Source organism: Musca domestica, unplaced genomic scaffold (assembly GCF_030504385.1).
Source record: "Musca domestica strain aabys unplaced genomic scaffold, Musca_domestica.polishedcontigs.V.1.1 18, whole genome shotgun sequence".
Lineage (NCBI taxonomy): Eukaryota > Metazoa > Arthropoda > Insecta > Diptera > Muscidae > Musca > Musca domestica.
The window spans coordinates 11825363-11847930 of NW_026712238.1; the positions used below are offsets into that span (position 1 = coordinate 11825363).

General features: G+C 36.8%; 1 protein-coding gene across 1 annotated transcript in view; it reads right to left on the reverse strand.

The window, feature by feature from the left end:
* LOC101892782 (dopamine D2-like receptor) overlaps positions 1-22568 on the reverse strand; it is a 250824-nt gene that overhangs the window by 105169 nt on the left and 123087 nt on the right. Inside the window, exon 4 of the mRNA XM_059120935.1 lies at positions 340-3116. Within this exon, the coding sequence (XP_058976918.1) occupies positions 340-1663 (1324 nt within the window). The 5' untranslated portion in view covers positions 1664-3116. The remainder of the gene's footprint in view (positions 1-339; positions 3117-22568) is intronic.

Consider the following 22568-nt stretch of genomic DNA (forward strand, 5'->3'; position numbering starts at 1 on the left):
CCCAAAATGCATGATCTGGACTAGCATGGCATGTGGTTTCATCACGAAGGTGCCGCATGCCACACAGCAGGCATAACATTTGACTTATTGAGAGACGAGTTCGCTGAACACGTAAATGAGAAAATTTCACAAATATTTAAAAACCTTTTTTAGATTTACTAACAATTTTCTAAAAATTTTTTATACCGAATATTAATGTTATTAAAAAATATTCATACTTCGATGCCATGTGTCTGTATTTGTATCCTATTACAGAATTTTTCATTTCTCTCCCATGGGATACCTATCCAAACAATGTAAATAACTCATAAAATATTATTTCAATTTTTGACTACTCACCTTCAGTTGGACCTTCGTAACACAGTGATGATAGATTATTGGTTAAATTGCCGCCAAGAAAACTGCTACAGTTCGGCCGATATTCATAGCTACTAAAATTGTTGGGAATGTTGGTTAACGATGTGCTGGGTGTTGTTGTTGTGCCCGAAACCATAGTGCCATTGTAGTTGTAAAAATAATCACCGAAATTTTCAAGGAGTAACATAAAACTGCTGCCCCCATCGTTATCGGAATCGGTTCGAAGAATGCTACTGCTGCCACTGCCGCCGACGCCATTGCTGGCGACACCATTACTGGGTGATTTACTACCACTGCCGCTTTTCACCCGGCCACTGGCTGTTCCAATGATATGATGCAGAATTGAGGTGGATGTTGATGTTGTTGCTGAGGTTGCCGTGGCCGAGGTACTGCTGGCCGCTGTCTCATTATATGGGTTAATTAAATCAACCAATTCATAGCCACCGGCATCAGCGGCACCACCGCCGCCGCCACCATTAAAACTTACAATGTCATAATCAGTCTCACCGGCCAGCAAAGTTTCCGCACTATCGATCAAAGCTATATCACCATCGCCATAATTATTACTGAGTTCAGAGGCGCCAGTTGCCACGGAGTTGGCGGAAGTGTCACTGACCGTTGTGGGAGAAGCCAATACCACCGCTGGCGAGGAGGCCAGTTGAGCCACCAGATTTGAGTGCAACACATTCAATGAGGTGTCATTGGCTTCATAGAGCACTGAGCCATCAAATGATTCCCCAACCAGCCAGTCTATGCCAGTGCTGGTGGCATTTGTCGTCACATTTTGACTATTGCCATATTCCGAAGCAGGTGAGCTGAATAACGTGCTAAAGGTACTGCTGGCAGTTGCCGCTGCCGCTGAGGATGCTGGTGAAGAGACTATCAAACTATCATAGTCAAGGCTGGTGGTGTTGGACGTTAGTGGGGGATTATTTAAAGCCATGGTCGATGAGGCAGATGATAGAGTGGCAGGTGCTGAGAGTAGAGCTGAGGCTGATGTACTGGACCAATTGGAAGAGATTAGGGTTGTTATGCCAGCAGCAGCAGCTTCATCATCGATGTCCACCAGTCCATCCAGTAGGGAAGTTGTCGTTGTATTGCTTTGATTATTGGCGGGATTCCAAATGCCCACAATTAGGCTACCTAACCTATTGCCACCATCAGCAGCATCATCCTCGCCATCATCCAGACTGGCATCGTACAACCGGAAATAGTCATCCTGTGAGAATGAGGCTGATGACGATGATGATGTGTTGTCGATAAGATTGCCGGATGTTGTTGAATTGGTATCCTCCATGGAAGTCATTGTGAAGAAGAAATTTACCAGGCAATAAAAACAAAACTAGTCTACAAAAATAATGCTGCTACTGCTTCGTGGTTTCAAGTCTCTGCTTGTCTTCTGGAGGGGACCACAACCACGTTTTTGGGTAATAGTTTGGAAGGATTGCGGTATTTTGGTTATTTTTTCGGCGCTGTTTCTTTGGTTTTCTGTTGAGCAGAGAAAAAGGGGGAAGTTGCTACAGCTGTTTGTGGCCACGGGTGTTGTTGTTGTTGTTATTTATGGGATTCCACAACACTCTTGGTTAAGCCTTGCTCTTGCTGCTGCTGAAGTGTAGATAACTCATGTGGTCCTTGGTGTTGATGTCATCCTTCGATCTGCCATAAATTCGGTATACATCATCTCATAGCCACAGTCTTGTTGTTGTTCTTGTTGTTTCTTATACCAATTCGCTGTTTCTTTGTGACCAAGATGAAGCAGCTGCAGCTGGGCCGGCATTGTTGTAAATGTTCTCGATTTCGTTGCGAAATAGCTGCGACATTCGTTTATCATTATCTTTGGGAGAGGAGGAAGTGGGACAAACAATTGTCACAACTTTTATTTGCCAATGTCTACAGCTATTATGGGTGTTGAATGGTTGTCTGCTCCCGGAGCCAGATATTTCAACGCTGTTTGTTATATTTTCCTCCTCGCTAGCTCGCTTTGCTGCTGTTTTTGTTGTTGTTTCTTCATTTGGTTTTTATTATTGTTTTTATTCGCTCGGTGTTCGGCTTTTTGTTTCAGTTTTGCTGCAGTAACATTTGGTTTTTATTGATTCTCAAGTTCTTATATTTGTCTTTGGGTGGAAGACAAACAACGACGGCGAAGACGACATGGAAGTATGTGGCACCATGTTGCAACACATTGGCTCACTGACTCACCAAAAGTCCGGGTAACAAGTGCTCTACGAAAAAGTCCTCCATGAAATGTTCAATTCTAGGGTAGTTTCTATTTTTTCGCTAAGGGTTAGGAAAAGAAAGCGGAGGAAGGAAGGGCGGAGTAGAAAAATATTTTCCTGGTCGTTGACTGTTGCCTTCTACGTCGATGCTGTACTGAGATTCCGCTTAAGTCTGGCTAGATTTCCCGCATCAAGAGGATATGAACTTTTTCCAATTTTTCCCTTCGTGTTGGGTTCTTTTCTCATTGCTCTTCTTCCCCTCCCTCAGTGCATATCTTTGAAACCATGTACAATTTCTGTACTCATTTTCATGTTAAGGTCCTGCTGATATCCTTGCAATACATTTCCACTACAAATAACAGCCAGGCACACCCAAATACGAACTGATACAACTGGTCGAAGAGAATATAGATTTATTGTTCAATACCATACAAGATTGTGATTGTTGTTGCTTCTGCTCCTGTTGCTGTTGTTTTTAGTTTTTGTTTGCTCGTTTTCCCTGTTCAGCTTCTTGTTTGCTTTTAATCAATACAAGCTGAGTATCTGTAAAGAAATTAAAAAAAAGAAACGACAAGAAAATGAAACGGAAGTTTAAGAATTTGCTTGTCTCAGTATGAATTATAGTAGTACAAAGGGAGAGGGGGTAGTGGGAGGGGGTCAGGGTAAGGGGTTTTGTGATTAATTGTTTCTGTGTAAAAGTTTTTAAGTACAACAGAGCATCACAACAACTTGTTACGAGCACAAGTTAGATGACTGTAATTGAAGAAAGACAAAGAACTTCTCGGCAAAAGGTCATAGATCATAGTAATCAAAGTTCGTTTTTCCCTCTCTTCGTCGTTTTTAAACGACAACACTTGTTTGCATTTTAGAGGTCATATCCGTCAATTTATTATAGAAAACAATTATGCCCGGGTGTTTGCTTTTTAATAATTGAATTGCTAAAATAGGTTTTCAATCATTTGATAGATTGAGATGATGGGAATAGATAAGAGAACTATGTTTTAAAAAAAAACCTTTTAAATATTTTTTGTCAATGACTTTCATGATTAAGGCGAAAGAAAAATACAATTTTTAATGTGTTTTTATTTCAAATTTTGAATTTAATTAAAAAAAAAACAAATTTGGAATTGTGTTATTCTTTCACACTCACTTTCGCAGTCACATACGGAAACAGGCCCTTAATTAATGTACCGAGGGACTCCCGAATTTTCACGGTTTGTATAATCAAGTTCCTCCCAAATTATGGTAATTTATAGAGATGTATCAATCTTGTCCGATCGAACGAACTAGTTCCTTTTCTAATTCAGAGAACTCCGGTCGTTTGAACAAAAACGTAGGTATGAGTGATATATGAAATGTATTAAATCACTCATACGTTAATGCCAAAAAAATATCTACATATTTTTGATTACATCCTCAGTTAATACCTCTTGTATAACAAACAGTGCCATCCGATTCTTGGAATTTTGAAGATTTGAAACATTAAAATAAAGTAAAGTTTAGCTATTCGAATACCCCGTCAAGAATACAATCTATAAAAAAAAATATTTCAAGAAAAGTACAATTATCGCCTTAGAATCTTGAGAAAATTTGTGAAGGATTTTCAACTTTAATTCTTTAAAATGTATGGCGGCGTGCAGAAACGTTTAAATGGATACATTACGTATGCGCAATATACCATTTTTCACATTCGTCATACGCACTGAAGTACTTTATTGAATACAGAACATAAAGCCGTTGAGACATCCACCGTATACTCAAAGAAGACTGTCAGGACTTTTATATGTGAATTTTTACAAACATATTTTTAAGCAATCTCAGGACCATAAAGACTATAGTTTTTAAATATATTTTTTAAGGTCACAAACGAAGATTGTTCTGAAGGACTCAGGGCCCTCAGATGTGGATTTTTTCAACATATTTTTAAGCACTCTCACGACTATAAGAACTATAAGTTTTAAACATATTCTTTTAAGGGCCATAAACGAAGATTTTTTGAAGGACCCTATGGGCTATTAGCTTGAATTTTTTAAATCTATCCGTTAAGGGTTTTCAGTGTGGATTTTTGAACATATTTTCAAAGGACTCTCATGGCTACAAACGTGGACTTTTATTTTTTTAAATTTTTATATTTTAAAAGAACCCATGTTATATTGAGAAGATAATCGTAGCCTTATTTCACATTTTAGTACCGCTATAATTTTTTCAAAATTTTGTTAAATTTTTGGGGAAGGTACTTGATGGAGTTGGGCGATATTGTCCATTTTTGGACCTGACGTAACACTTATACAAATATTGGTATTTGCAATATTTGCACAAAATTGGATTATTGTTTCTTGTTTTATAAGGAAAAGTATTTTTTGTGAAAGTTTTCTCCTTTGTCGGGGAGGTACCAGAAGGAGTGGCCCTTAGCCGGACTCGATATAAGCTTGACAATAATATTACGATTAACCAAGTTTGGACCATATCGGATTCTCCTTTCGAGAGTTATCGTACGCACCAGACATACAGATAAACAGACAGACAACATTACATCGACTTCAAATATCCTAAAACAAATTGGATTCAAAGGGTATAGGGTCTAAAATCGTTATTACGATGAGGTATGTTTTGGCCGTATTTAATGATATATACCCTCTGTACCCATATGGGTTTGATAGACCTTCAATATGAGAGCACATGTAGAACCACTTGCAGATAGAATATTCTCAGTGAGACAAAACACTTCCAGTAAAAATGTAACCAGAGGTCTCATAGAGATAATTTTATCTGCCATAGGTTTTTAATTGTACTTTTATGAATGTCGTATATTCAAGCAGACTTTATATGAAATATATTTTAATTTCAGACAAACTGCATTCGATATTCCAGTTAGAAAACCTCTCGGAGGAATTTTCGTGGTGAAAGGCGACCAAGTAAAAAATGCGTATTTCCTTGCAAGTCTATATTTTCTTCCCATATAAAAATTACATTATATACATGGTGAGATGAAAAAACTGCAACCAACTTCAGACTGCTATCATTTCTAAGCCACTCGTCCGACAGTTGTTGAAATTATTCCAGTGACAGCTTATTATATTTGGTATTTGGCATTTTGGTGAGAATTTTCGAGATAAAAGGAATTCGTGATGGAATTCAAGCGTGATAGTGTGATTTCTTTATATTTGGCTGGAAAACCACAAGTGGTTATCGTTAGAACACTCCAGCATTTAAATGTGAATAAATCTTTTGTGTCTCGTACCATCGCTCGTTGATACAGATAGCGTGACACGGATAGCGTAGTCCGATGTCAAGGAAGTGGACGGGAGAAAACAGCAACATCAGCAGAAATGATTCGAAAAGTAAAGAAGCGACTTGATCGAAACCCGCAACGCAGTAGCCGAAAAATGGCTCGTGGGATGAACATATCGCAATAATCCATTCGGCAAATATAAAAAAATGAGCTCGGGGTAAAACCATCGAAATTCGAAAAAGTGGAAGAACTTACACCGCAACAGAAAGAAAATAAACTCAAAAGAGTTAAAGAGTTGCTTCGCTTGGCCCAAAGTGGTGAACTGCCGAATTTAGTTTTCTTCGATGAAAAAACATTCATTGTCCAGCACTTTGTAAATAAAAAAAAATATTCAGGGCTGTCATATAAACCAATTTTGTCACTATTGGTTTACTTCTCAAAGGGGTCAGCTGAAAATGTGCACCTTTAGTTGGCCACCAGAACTCAAGCGCCGGCCATGATGATGGTGAGGGCCGCCATAACAGCCGATAGTCGCCCCCGCTCATTTATCGCGAAAATATTCTGGAGGGTGTATTTAGCCAATATTTTGGCCGCAGACCTTGGACATTCCATCAGGACTCAGCACCATTGCACTCAGCTCGCACCACCCATGAATGGTTACAAAATGAGGTTCCTCGTTTCATTTCCAGTGCGCAATGGCCACCAAAATCTCCGGATCCCAATCCGTTGGACTATTGTGTCTGGAAAGCAAGGTGGGCACTAAAAACTACCAAAGTGTCGATCACCTCATAGGCCGAAATACCGCTTAGCCGTGAATGGGCCAAAATACCGCAGAGCAACATTCGGGCATCATGTGACGGTTTCATTGGCCGTTTGAAGGCCATAATTCGTACCAAAGGTAACCACTTCGAACAAATCTAAAATTTGTCTAAAAGCTGATGCTATTTCCGACCTTTTTTGCTTTCATTCAATAAAATTAAAAAAAAAATGATGGCGTTTGACTTTGTTGCAGTTTTTTTTATCTCACCCTGTATATACATGTAAACGAAATAGATCTTTGTTATTCCGCTTATAAGTCGAGAGCCAGTGGTTCGATTTTCGCAATGGTCTCTTGCGTGAAAAGTATAAAATCTAAGAAAATCGCTTAAAAATATGGCAATAAAAAAGTGAATATATTTTGTTAAATTTTTTCAATTTTTGTCATATTTTTTATCGCATGCTATCTTTTATAATTTGGCTAACAATTTTAAATTTTACATTTTCTAACACTATGAGTTGAGAGTATTATATATAGGTGGCAATTATCGTGTGATACTCGAAAAATGAACATTTAGGCCTGAAAACAAGTGTGCCAAATTTGATCGAAATCGGTTCAGATATAGCTATAGCTCAGATATATATTGTTCATCCGATTTGTTATTTTTGTCCTCCGCAGCCGTAATATGCACTCTGTAACAACAATATTTGGGGAAATATATCAAATGCAGCTCAGAAATACCTTTGCTAAATTTTATCGAGATCGGTTTAGATTTGGATATAGCTCCCATATATAACTTCGTCCGATTTACCTTTTATTGTGGACCAAACGTCTAATATTTGTCCAAATGGGATGGAATTTGGCACTTACGGCCGAATTGAGTCTAGAAGCTAGTATGTCAAATTTGGTAAAGATTGGTTCAGAAATAGCTATAGCTCCCATATATATTGTTCATCCGATTTGTTATATTTATTACCCACAGCCGTAATATGCACTCCGTAACAACGCTATTCAGGGAAATATATGAAATACAGCTCAGAAATATCTTTGCGAAATTTCATCGAGCTCCCATATATATCATTATCCGATTTCAAATTAATTGTGCACCAAATGGGCAATAAAAGTCCGAATTTAAAAGATTCAAATGATTCGGGATATTTAGTCCGCTGAACTTTAAATTATACATATAATCATAGCGTGAATTCTTTAATTGTTATGTGGAGCTCTACTAAATTAGCAAAGTGGTGTACTATATCATAAAGTCGGCCCCGCCCGACTTTAGGACTTTCTTTACTGTTTTTTTTTTTTTTTTAATTCACTTCGTTTTTATTATTTATTTATCTATTTTTTTTTTCCTCTACAGATAGTTAGTTGCCTATATCAATTCACGAAGATATATCAATTATCAGTTCATTTATTTTACACCTTTATACAGAAATTAAATAAAATAACTCAGTGCCACTTTTATCGTCTGAGAAATCAATGTGTGATGAACGAGTGGCCCGACATGCAACCCCAGAAACAGACGTTAACATGTCATAACTTTTATTGTACTTGAATAAAAAAAATAAACACTCTACTAAGTAACACAATTATTTTATGAATCTTCGCTGAAATGCCTCGTGCCACATTCACCTGGAATGCGGCGAAGTCTACCTCAGAGAGGGCCAAGTATAAAGGCATTTCAAAAATTTTCAGTACTTTGATGGACGAGCAAATTGTTTAAATAGGCAGGTGAATATTTTGTTCGTGGTGCATAAAAATGTTCAGACCGCAACCTTACACATCTACCGCCCCCTCACACACACAACATTACATATATACACTTAACATTTAAGTATGACGACAACGTTTGCGGCAACCACCTAATCCCGTTAATGAAATCAAAATATGCCAATAGCATTTTTGCCACAACCACTTTTTCCGTCCAAATAATTCCACCAATCTAACTACTTGCCAAGCAACAGCAGCCGGCACTCAAGCATTGCCAGCTACCACTCGCCTCTGTCCTCTGTAGCCGCAAGACAAACAGAAATGAGCGCCTAAACAAAACCAATTAAAATGACTCTAGGAAGGCCAATTTTAGTAACAACAGGCTGCCATCGCTGCTACCGCCGCTCCCACTGCTGCCACTTCTACAGCTGTTGTTACCAATGCCTGGCTGGCATCGGAAAAAGGGTCTATTACACAAACAATTAGTATGCGAAGTGCTCCTAGAGACATGCGAAAGGACATCATACATAATACTTATGTTAGATTTACGCACTTCTCTGTGTGGGTAGTATTTTTCTTCGGTGCCGTAGGGAGAAAGTCTCAAATAAATCTTTCGGATGGCTGGCTGGCTGATGGTTGGCTGCTTAAGAATGGATGGATGAAACAGTAACAACAACAACAACAACGCATAGTATGACTACGGAACGACAAAAAAGAACCTCTAATGGTCGTCGTAACATGAGAATGGTACTGGAGGAAATCTTAATGCATATTAAAAGCTAAAATATTACTTATGAGTGGGAGATATACAAACACATAGATACATAGGCCAAAAAGTCCTTTAGGCAATGTAACACCACTTGTCACAACTGCGAGGGGTATAGCAAGCCATTATTTTTTTTTTCTTAACTTTGCCTTTGGTGCTGACCTTTGGCCATGTCCTCGTGTAAGTTGGTAGTAACATGAATCTCTTTTACTATCACCATAAATAGCTTTTATCACACATTTGCACATTTCACATACCATGCCATGCCATGCGATGAGATGCGACACCAAGATTGTGGACAGCATAAGAAGCAAGCAAAAAGGAAAGAGGATAGAATGGCAATAGTTAAATAAAAATGAAGATTTCTTCCATTTCTTTCGCTCGGCCATTTGGCACGTCTCATCTCCAGTAAAATGTCGTTATGACATTGACAGGATAGAAACTCTGACATTAAAGTGGTCTTCCATTAGAGGTTATCAGACAAATTATCTGCTAAGTATATTCTAATTGAAAGTCGGAGAGCAAAATGTCAACTATGTTACAAAATTCAATTTCCTATTAATAACAAAAAAGGGTGTGTATGTGTGTGTGTGTTTTGGCAAGAAAGAGTGAAAGTTTACTACTGACATATACTAGCTGGGAAAAAAAATAAGGAAAAGAGTTAAAATTCGACAGGGATGTTTTTGTATCCTCAAACAAAAAACGTCTGGGTGATATTTTTAGGAAAATAAATATTTTTAAAAACTTGGAAACACACGCTCTCTCCCCATCGGATATCAGGTCATTATATATTTGATTATTTTTATACCCTGCACTGTATAGTTTTCACTCTTCGAAATAAGCATTTAAGAGCCCAAAAAGTATGTATTTACATATTATACTGTGTCAATTAGGCTATGTTTGTACGACTGTAGAAATTACTCCAGCTTTACAGCAAAATGAAGTCCATAGAAATTTTGGTATGATCCAAGCGAGATTTAAGTCCGCATATAACTGTACCTTTTGAAATTCGTCATTTGGATATTTTGTGTCACATTTTCAGTGGTCATCGAAAATGCTAGACTTCTTCCTTGTCCTCAAATCGTTCCTCATGAAAAATTCCGTGTCGATTGGTTTTAATTGTGTAATCAGAAAAATAATCTTTTTTTGGTTAATTTGAAGCCCTATATATTTTGCGATCACCTTCAAAAGCAGAAGTTCCCTCTGTATCTGCAAATTTAGATTCGTCTATATGATTCGCTTGTCTACAATCTTTGGCTATTTTCGTCAAAGAAATCAGAGTTAAAATGCCTGAAGTTCGCTTTTTGTGTATTTTGGATTTCTCCTGTAATTTGTTTTCAGCGTTTCGGTAGATTTCGTGAGAGATTTCGCGTCTTTTGGTTTCTATTTGTGATCTTTATGACAACTGCAAAATCAGTAGCATTTTTAATAGTTGGTCCATTTCAACCCTTAAATATATTTCGGACATCTTTAAAAACTTGGCCTAGCTCTTCCGAGGCTAAACCTACCCTTGTGAAAATGTTCGTGAAGATACGACGATAATTGCAATCTGTATATGATAACCCCAACCTATGTTGTAAGGTGAAAAAATATTAAAAAATGTAAGCTTCAATATTATAACTCAAATTGAAAAAATCGCATGCGATAAAAACCATGAAAAAATATCACAAAATAGTACAAAATCTATATTAACATCACAATCCAAATTTGAAGGCTTCTGCCCAGCCCTAATCTCTTGCCCCATGCTAACTTCCGTGCCAACTGATCTATAATTGCGATCTGTAAAGCAACTGCAAAATCAAGAAATTTTTCAGTTTTTGGTCCATTTCAATCCCTAAATATTATGCGATCATCTCCAAGAACAATGGCCATAACCCCACTCCCTGCTTAATTTCGTGATGATCGGGGCATAATTGCGACCTGTAGCGTGATTACAAATTAACATGGACATACGACCATTCAGACGGACGGACATACATAGCTAGATCGACTCAGATAGGCGAGTCTTTCCTATGTCGAAAACCAATATTTCGAGGCGTTACATCAAACTTATAATACCCCCAACACATAGTGTTGTAGGGTATAAATACATCATTTTTGCAATTTGGTTTTTATACCCTACCACACTTTGGGGTATTATAAGTTTGAATGGGCCAAGCCATAAGCTAATTTTTACAATTCTTGCCAATTTGAAAAGGCCTCTTTTCAGAAAAAATAAATAAAATCTATGAAAACAGCGGAAAGTATGCCGATAGCAAGTGAATATTTTTTGTTAAATTTTCTAAATTGTAGTAATATTTTTTATTGCATGCGATTTTTTCAATTTGACTTTGAACCACGACTTCTGGTACCTCCAACTCCACGGTTTAAAATTTTAAGTATGCATAACGCTCATAAAACTCGAAATAAGCATTTGACTTTTTTTCAAATCTAGCACATCCCAGTATTTCTAACAACACAAGATTTAGTGAGAAGATGGAATAAAGGGGACCCTTCTTGTACAAAACCCTCCCCCCACAAAGACTCAAAATTTGGAAAAATATTAACTCTTATAATGAATGAGTGTGAATACTGTAATATTTTCTTTAAACTTCGCAAATAAAGAAAATTTGAAGCTACCATAGATCTCGTATACTCTCCATATAGGGTAAACATTTTGAACAAATATAACTCTTTCAAAATTATAGTTAATTCACGCGATCATAATCATTTAGCAATATTAAGTCTGTTGTAAATACGAGCACTCCCTTGATACATATCTATCACAAAAGTACATGTTGATCCTTTGAAAAATCCTTGCATAAGTCCAAGTTTTAGAATAGCCCTATATAACTGTATCTCCAGATTTTCCGTATATTGATAATTTGTTTCACACTTTTCACAGAAATTGTTTTAAATTTGTTTTTTGAAGTTCATAGTGGGTACTACCTCCAATGACAGATAATTGCCTACAGAATCCCACATCTTCGAAGAAAACCCCATATATAACGGTACATTCCTATATTTGGTATTTTAATGATTTTCACACTTTTCAGTCGAATTATTATATTATCTGTTCATGTTGAATTTTAATCACCCTACAGGTTGCAATTATGGCCCGATCTTAACGAAATTTTTCATGGGGGTAGATTTAAGGTATGAATATAAGCCTATTGTTGTGAAAGATGTTCGTAAAAATATTTAGGATTTAAAGTGGACCAAAATCCTAGAAATTGTCTAGATTTTGCAGTTGGCCTACAATTCTCAACCAAGGTCCAATAGAGATGAATTTTTTTATGAGGTAAGAGAATAGGACAGGCCTAAAGCCAGGCATTTTGGATGGTCATCGGATTTTTGTGAAAAATACCGAAATCGCAAATACATGAATGTGAAATTTCTAATATTTTCGAAAAATACAGATGCTTTTTTGTAGACCGCATAACTTTGGAATACATTGGCTCCAAACCTATGATCATTATTAGAAAAGAGGAGCAATTAGATTCAACATTTGCTTTTATAATGTAGTAGATATGAGAATATTCTTCACTCTAATCATAAGGAAGTCCAAGAAACTAGAAAAGGAACTAGTTCATTCGATTGTTCAAGATTGATTGTATGTTTTGTGGTCAATTTAATGCTTGAAATAATGTCATACAAATAATTAATCTTGTTTTTGACTGGGGCCAGGGGATAATACACAATTCGATATCTATTATACAATATAAACGTTCTCTGTGGTTGTAAAAGGTTAATTAGACAACGAAATATACACCATTTTAAATGCCAGAAGGGCCTATGTGTTTGAATTTGTTTTTTTTTTTTCGCAGAGAAATGACTTTCATCTTCTGTTCTCTCCATCATTTGGAAGGAACTTAAAAACTTAAAAAAAAATCCGAGAACTATCACTTAAATGAAAACCGTTATATGAAATTCGAAAAAAATCCGAAAACTATCACTCACATTAAAAGCGTTCATAGGCTGAAGTACCCATTGCGAACTTCAAATACGAAATTAGAAATAATTCCGATGAATAATGTTGCTAAAATCATGAAAATACCGAATATCGGGAGGTACCGTTATATGGGGGCTATACGAAGACGTGGACCTGCATAAGAAATTTATTGCCATAGGTTGTAGTACCCATTACGAACTTCAAATGCGAAGTTTGAAATTATTCCGGAGAATAATGTTGCTGAAATTATCAAAATACCGATTATGGGGAGGTACCGTTATATGAAAGCTATACGAAGACGTGGACCTGCATACAAAAATTTTCCCATAGGCTATAATACTCATTTCGAACTTTAAACATGAAATTTGAAATAATTCCGGTAAATAATGCCGCTATAATCGTGAAAATAACAAATATCGGGGCTATATGAAAACGTGGACCGACATGGCCTATTTTTGAACTTAACCCGCATACTTGTAAACTACGCATATATGCAAAGTTTTAGCCTGCTATCTCAATTCGTTCGAAAGATAGAGTGATTAGATAGAAAGACAGAGAGACGAACTTCGCTAGATCGGGATACTATAGTATTTTGTTGTTGCAACATTGCCAGGCTTAATCTTTTTTATAAAAACAACGTTTGTCTATAAGCGGAGAACGATGGTAATGTTTACCAGGGGGTAAGTCAGGGAATACCTATGTTTCGTTCCCTTGTTTTTTGTCTGGGATATTCTAACCAGAAATTATTTTAAAAATAACTTCTATGACAAAAAACTCAATAGAAGCTCAATAGAAGAGGAACCAAAGAATTAGAATGGTGGAGGGTATACAAATCTATTTGGTACATTATATTCCCTAATTCTGCGATCATCTCTGTAACCTTTAGGCATCTAATCCTGACCGCATGTAAAATTTCGTGAGGATGGAACCATAATTGAGAGCCATAAAATTTAATGTGTGGACATACGGTTGGCACTCGTCAAGACTTGGTTATCGGTACATTATTATCGCTGTAATAAGTGGATGGGACCCCCCTCCGAAGTGGTTTCTTTTCTATCATATTGTGAGTATTTTTCCAGGAAGTTATTTTCTTTTCTCAAGACCCAAATCGTAACGTTTAATATTGCAAAACTTCAGTTAGACCCAACCGGAATAGGAATAGATTCAACAGAACAAGTAAAAGTAGACATGTCCGTAGTTAGCACTTGAGCAGAGTGATGCCAAACAACGACAGTGTCACGGCCACACATCTACACTTGTGTCACACCAACTGGCAGACATGTTGGCAGCCAAGCAGAGAAATGCACACACACTCACACGCATAATGTATGTATGTAATGTATACATGAACAGTATATTTTCAGCAGCTCCCGCACACATTGACTATTTGTGGACTGTCATAAAGCTTACCAATCATAAAAATGACAAATAAAATACATTGAAAGTGAATGAGAATTTTTGGCGTGTGATGGTGAGTTGAGAAGAAGTGGCAATGTAAAATGGGGGGAGGGGGGTTGGTCGCCAACCTAGTTGCATACTGCTGGGTGGTACGACCGCACCACCCATAATGGAAATGGAAGTGGAATCTGTATTGCGTGACTGAAATTGTGAAATGGATGAATTAAATGCCCGCGTTTTTTCCTTTATTAGAGGCCATAACTTCTACAGCTTGGAAGCAGAGACTGGCTCTCTGTTCTCTGGGTGTCACTATGGTCAAGTGCGTAATGTGTGTGCATACGCATGCCGTTGTGTACCAAAATGTTAAGAGGGCTTGTATGTGTGTGACGCTTTGCTGGAATATGTTTGAGGTCTCGTTGTTGGTCGGTTTTCATTTGTTATTGAACTTGAAGACCTCTTAAAATACCAAATACGGCTGCAGCAACAGCCTGTCTGCCTGCCTGAGTGCCTTCATACATAAATGTTTAACATCGCCACTTTACAATATTCAGTATGGCTCAGTGTTCGATGTTTAATGGGTGTCGTGGTTGTGTGCTTTATTATTATATTTTATATTACCATCTCCTCGTCGTATTTTACTTTGGGCAGAGTTGAAGAGAAATGCTTTTAACCAAGGCAGCGAAAATTCACAAGAATATATATAGAGTTTCCAAAAAAAATCGAAAAGCACGTGGAGTTATGGTATGATGCAATGAACAGCAAAAATTGCGATATACGGAAAAAATTGTGTAAGACGAAGAGATGGAATGCGGAAAACATAATTAATTTGAAATTGAATATATGTAGGAGAAGAACTGAACGCCTACATGCCTAAACGTTGTTAAAAGTAAAACGATAAAGGTTGAAATTTCAATTTTGCTTTGTTCATTTCAAGTAAAAAAAATGGAGTAAAATCATTAAGGATGTTGATTTTCTACGTTTATTTGTCGAAAAGGAACAAGGATCTAATTTTAATAAAATTATTTTATACATATTATAAAATGAACAAAATATTTATAAAAGTCAAAGTACTGCGGGGTGCGAAAATTTTTTTTTCAAAATAAAATTATTTTTCAAGAAGTCTTTTTATATTCTCCAGCATAGCATTTGTCATTCCGTTTGCAACCCCTCAACATATTCGTCGCAGGCCTCATGAAGTAGATATATTTGTGATCAGAATAATCGATTTGACTATGCCTGTCCGACGCTCGTACGTCGGTCTACATCAAGATAGATATAACAAATAAAATAGTTGTAAGTTAGGCCGGACCGAACTTTGAATACCCTCCACCATTTGGAACGAAATTGACAATTTTCAAACAAAAATAAAAGCCTTTAAAAATTCTGTTAAAATCTTAAAAATACCGAATGTAGCTGTTATATTAGATTCTTTACGACGAAAAGGACCTGCATAGATAACTTTTGTCATAAGCCACTACAAAAAAACTCGGTGAATAATGGCTAAAATTATCAAAATACCGAATATCGGGAGGTAAAGTTATATAGGGGTATGCGAAGACATGGACCTGCACAGACACTTTTCTGTCTTAGGCTGTAGTTTCCATTTAAAGCTTCAAAAGCAAAATTTGAAACAATTCCGGTGAATAATAACGGTAAAATCATCAAAATATCGAGAGGTACGGTTATATTGGGGCTATACGAAGACGTGGAACTGCATAGGCAATTTTCTGTCATAGGCTCTAGTATCCATTACGAACTTCAAATATCAAATTTGAAACAATTCCGGTGAATAATGTCGCTAAAATCATAAAAATACCGAATATCGGAAGGTACCGTTATATGGGGGATAGACGAAGACGTGGACCTGCACAAACAAGTGTCTATCTTAAGCTGTAGTTTCCATTTCGAGCTTCAAATACCAAATTTGAAAAAATTCCGGTGAATAATGTCGCTAAAGTCATCAAAATATCGAATATCGGAAGGTAACGTTATATCGGGGCTATACGAAGACATGGACCTGCACAGACAATTTTCTGTGTTAGGCTGTAGTATCCGCTACGAACATATATAATACCAGCTCTAACCTAAGACACAATCCCAAATTTAATGCCATATTTTTCGTACTGTACGTGACCTTGATACCGAATTTCAGAATTCCATCTCTATTCCATCACCCAACGGCGCATTTTGTGGCATGTTGCACTTTTCGTAAATCATAATCTCTACCCCTTCAGCCAATATCAAATTTAGAACCATTTAGTACAATTACAGTACGCTTTTTCAAAACTAGCTCATCCTCTCTACTACAGACGCCAACAGTGACATCCATATCAAATTTAAGGATTCCATATATATCCGTTCACCCAATAGCAAAATTAGCGCCACTTACACTCGAACAATTATAGTACACATGTTCGAAAACACCTGCACATCTCAATTCCAGATACCAACCTATACCTTAATATTAAATTTTAGGATTCCAGCCCTATCCATCACTCCATACCAAATTTAGTACCACTTAATACTTTTTGAAAAATCAAAGAACACACATCCAATACAATCTCCATATCTTAAGCAGCGACACCAATAATGAAATATATATTAAATTTTAGGGTTTCAGCCCTATCCCTTCATCTAATAGCAAATTTAGTAGTATTCAGTACTTTTCCTACCATTGTAGTACACACTACCAAAAATAACTCAATATCTGAATTCAAGACACCAACAAAGACCTTAGTATTAAATTTGAGGTTTCCAGCCATATCCTTCATAAAATACTAAATTTAGTACCATTTAGTACTTATCGTATAACTATAGGATGGGTTTTGAAAAATCACCTCCATGTCTCATTTCCTGTCCAATGTGAGGTTTCTAGCCTCATCCTTTACTTCATACCAAATTTAGTACAATTTAGTACTTTTCGTACAACTATTGGACACATTTTCAAACCACCATTAAATATCAAACACAGATACCTTCAGCAATCTAAAAAAAAAAATTCAGAACTTTATCTCCATCCCTTCACTCAATAACCAATTTAGTACTTTTCGTACTATTACAGTACACATTTGCGAAACCTCCACCATAGGTTCAGGGTAAAAAAGAACAGCGACCCCACTACCAATGTTTCCAAATTTGAAACTTACATACCAACAGTAATCCTAATGCCACATTTCAGATTTCAAGCATTATCTGTTCACCCAATACCAAAGTGTACTAAATATGGTAATATTTCGTACTTTTTTGCACTTGTAGTACACATTTCCAAAACCATATTTTTATCACAAACCCACCAACAGTAGTGTGACTTCTTTAAATTTGGCTGGAAAACCACAAGTGGCTGGAGTGCTCCAGCATTTAAATGTGAAAAATCTTTTGTGTCTCGTACCATCGCTTGACCTTAATATTACGTCAAGGAAATGGACGGAGACGAAAAAAAGCAACAACAGCAGAAATGGTTCGAAAAGTATAGAAGCGAAACCCGCGTCACAATGGCCGAAAAATGGCTTGTAAGCTGAACATATCGCAATATTCCATTCGGCAAATATTGAAAAATGAGCTCGGGGTAAAGCCATTGAAATTAAAAAAAGTGCAAGAACTTACACCGCAACGGAAAGAAAATAGACTCAAAAGAGCTAAAGAGTTGCTTCGCTTGGCCGAAAGTTGTGAACTGCCGAATTTGGTTTTCATCGATGAGAAAACATTCGTTTTCGTGATTACTTGCCAAAGAGGTCAGCTGTATATGTGCACCTTCGGTTGGCCACCAGAACTCAAGCGCCGGCCATGGTGATGGTGTGGGCCGCCATAACAGCCGATGGTCGCTATCCGCTCGTATAAATCGACCGTGGCGAATGTTATCGCGAAAATATTCTGGATGGTGCATTAAAGCTTTGGGCACGCAAACATTTTGGCCGCAGACCTTGGACATTCCAACAGAACTCAGCACGCGCCACCCAAGAATGGTTACAAAATGAGGTTCCTCGCTTCATTTCCAGCGCACTATGGCCACCAAAATCTCCGGATACCAATCCGTTGGACTATTGTGTCTGGAGTATATTGGAAAGCAAGGCACTAAAAAATACCAAAGTGTCGATCACCTCAAGCAAGCGCTTCGCCGGGAATGGGCCAAAATACCGCAGAACAACATGCGGGCAGCGTGTGACGGTTTAATTGGCCGTTTAAAGGCCATAATTCGTGCCAAAGATGACCAAATCCAACAAATCTAAACTTTTAGGATAATTTGATGCTATTTCCGAAATTTTTTGCTTTCATTCAATAAAATTAAAAAAATGTAAAAATAATGGCATTTTACTTTGTTACTGTTCTTATCTCACACTGTATATGCTATTTGGTCATATGGCTGAGGTATACATATTTCTTAAATTCCTAATATAAAATTTACAGTAGTTTCTAAAGGATTTAATTCTCTTTAAAGTATTTTCACTTCGTTTTAAACTTCAACGCAATGCTAAATATAAAGTCTTAAAAACTTTTTTTAAAATAAATTGCCTTAAACGTTAGTAAATTACCACAGAAACACTTTAGACGTCTGTCGGCATACCCCCTAACACTGGCAAAAAATTGTTTGCGATTGCTAGGCAAAAATCAATTTAGTCCATTGCTATGGTGAGGAAAAGGAAAAGAGTGCGGGGTGAGAGCATGGCCTCCTGCAATTAACCACAAATGACAAATTGAAATGCTAAAACCAGTAAAGAACACAAGGAGGTTCCTAGGCAAAAAAAAACAACAACATACACCCTGATGACAACAATGTCGAGAACAATAACGATCATGCTCTAGCAATATTTCGAAGTGTTGAAAATAATTTCCTCTTTTTTATAGTTTATATTGTTGCTGTGGTCGTTGGTGTTGGCGTTGGCGTTGCCTCCGACGACAGTGTTGTTACAGCTTTTGACGATTGTACAATTTGATTTGTCCTTATACGCCTGGGCTGGGCCGGGCCAGAACAGAATGAATGAAAGTTTGCACCCAGTCAGTAATGCCAAGAAATGGCGTGAAGCTTTTACCACAAGTTTCCGTTTCCGTTATGGAAAAAAGGAAACCAGTGATTTTTTCTTTATTTTTTTCCTCTTTCTCTGTGCTGTGTGAAATATGTTCAGTACACGCACGCATAGCTGTTGTACGCTGTTGTGGCAGTGAGCGAGTCTTAGACAGAACATCAATCTTGTGGCCAAAACGCATAAACAAACACCAGACCAGAAAATGTTTGCCTACAATTTTTTACCCAGTTAGGGGGAATATTAGATTTTCTTATGCACACTGGGAAAAAATCCATGGAGGGATTTGAGATATACATAACAAGTTATAAAGTATCAGTCGATTTAATATATCCTGGCCATTTGCGGACAAAAATATATTTTTCCAAAAAAAATCAGTAGGTCATGAATCCTAGCAAAATAATTTTTTTTTTCCTAAAAATTTAGTAGGTCATGAATGTAGAACTAAAAAAAAGAAGAACTGTGTATAAACCTTTGGAGGTTCAGTCGGTTTTGCCGACAGATGTAAACCCTTAGCCAAATGGTTGATTATTTAAATACATTTTGACTTCTATTAGGATTATTCAAATTGTTGACCCTTTATGGAGTAGGTTCCGAAGGAATGTGTGAATATTGTCCACTTCATATCAGACTTAAATAAACATGATATAAATATTTCCAAGTTTGGCCTATATTGGTTACTTCCTTCACTTTATATCAGATATGTGATCATTTTTAGAAAATATTAAAATGTGCGTGAGGTACCACATATAGTTGACCAAAGTACTCTATTTGTATACTTCACTTAATGCGGAAAAAAATATTGGAAAGGGCAAAATTACAAAACATAATCTAACATTTTTATCTAATTTTATCCGAAATTATAAACTCCGGAAAATTCAATATTTATCTCAGGTTTCTGGTTGAGAGAAATATTTATTTATGACAGATAAACGTATTAAAAATTGTGACCCTTAATGGGTGAGGTACCAGAAGAGTTTCGCAGATATATATCATCTTCACAACAGATCTTGTGTTAGCAAAAATATTTGTGTGTGCGAAATTTAAAGAGAGTTGGATATTTATTTCGTTTTCTTTAAGTGTTTTGTTTTTTTTTTTTAATCTTGAACCCTATGTGTGGGAGGTACCAGCAGAAATGGTCTGATCTCTACCATTTTTTAAACCTATCTTGTGTTAATGGCAATATTGAGTCTGAATGGAATCTGATGTTAATTTCGCGTTTTATGAACTTCAGAGATATTCAAAATTTTGACCCTTTATGAGGGAGGTACCCGAAAGTTACCGATATATTCCATCTTCACAGCAGATCTTGTGTTAGTAAAAAAAATAGGAAACGTGAAATATGAAGAGAATCCAACGCTTATTCCGGATTTTACATTTGTTTTGACTATTCAAAACGTTGACCCTTTATGGGAGAGGTAGCAGGTCCGGTCTCTACCTTTTTTAATATATCTTGTATTGATGGAAAAATTAAGATGTCCCGAGTCTGAATGGAATCAGTTTTTTGATTTCGTTTATATGACCTTCATGGATATTCAAAATTTTGACCCCCTGTGGTGCAGGTACCAGAAGGAGTGAACTGACACCTCCACAGCAGATTTTGTGTTAGAAGTGGGATGTGTGAAATATGAAGCGAACCAGATGTTTTTTTTTTTTTTTTTTTGGATTTTATAATTGTTTTGTTTATTCAAAACTTTGACCCCTTGTGCCTTGTGGGGGAGGTACAAAAAGGAATCGTCCGCTCTCTATCATCCTCATAGATAATATTGAGTTGATAGAAATTTTGGGATGTGTCAAGTCTGATTGAAATGAAATCGGATGTTAATTTTGCATTTTATGAGCTGCAGGGATATTGAAAATGTTGACCCTTTGGTGGGGTAGGTAGCAAAAGGATTTGACCGATATATCCCATCTTCATAGAAGAACTTGCGTTAGAGCAAATATTGGAATGTGTGAAATACGAAGCAAACCTGATGCTTATTTCCGATTTTATAATTGTTTTGATTATTCAAAAATTTGACCCTTTGTGGGGGAGGTACCAGAAGGAATGACCCGATCTCTACCATCTTCAGAACAGATCTTGTGTTGATGGAAATATCGAGATGTGCAAAGTCCGAATGAAGTCGGATGTACATTTTGCGTTTTATGAGCTGCATGGATACTGAAAATTTTGACGCTTTTGTGGGGGATTTACCAGATTTTGTGTTAGTACACATAATGGGATGTGGGAAATATGGAGCGAGCCGGATACTTATTTCGGATTTTATATTTAGTTTTGATTATTCAATACTTTGACCCTTTGTGGGGGAGGAACCAGAAGGAATTATCCGATCTCTACCATCTTTATAACAGATCTTGTGTTGATAGAAATATTAGAATTATACAAGTCTGAATGGGATCAGAATGGAATTTGTGTAAAATATGAAGAAAAGTGGATGCTTATTTAAACTTTGACCCTTTGTGGGGGGTGGTACCAGAAGAATTGGGCCGACCTCTACCATCTTTTTAACAGATCATGTGTTGATGGATATATTTAGATGTACCCAGTCTAAATAGAATAGGATATTAATTTCACGTTTTATAAGCTTCATGGGTATTGAGAATTTTGTCTCTTTGTGAGGGAAGTACCAGGAGGAGTGGACAAACATATCCCATCGTCACAGCGGATCTAGTGTTAGTAGAAATAATTGGATGTATGAAATATGAAGAGAATCGAACACTTATTTCGGACTTTGTAATCGTTTTGATTGTTCAAAACTTCAAGCCCTTGTAGAGGATGTACCAGAAGGAATGGTACGATCTCTACCATCTTTATAACAGATCCTGTGTTGATAGGTGTGCCAAGTCTGAATGGAATCGGATGTTAGTTTTGCGTTTTATGAGCTTCATGGACATTCAAAATATTGACCGATATGTTCCATCTTCACACTAGACCTTGGGTTAATAAAAATATTGTGATGTGTGCAATTTGAAGACAATCGGAATCTTCCATCAGATTTTATATAAAGTTAAGATTATTCAAAAATTTTACCCTTATTATTCAAAAGTTTACTCTAATGGAGTGTACCGATATTGTCTATTTTCACACCTGACATAGCACTGATCCAAGTATTAGGATTTGCAAAGTTGGAGCAAAATCGGATTGTCCTTTTCTTTCTGTGCAGTAAAACATTGTGTGTG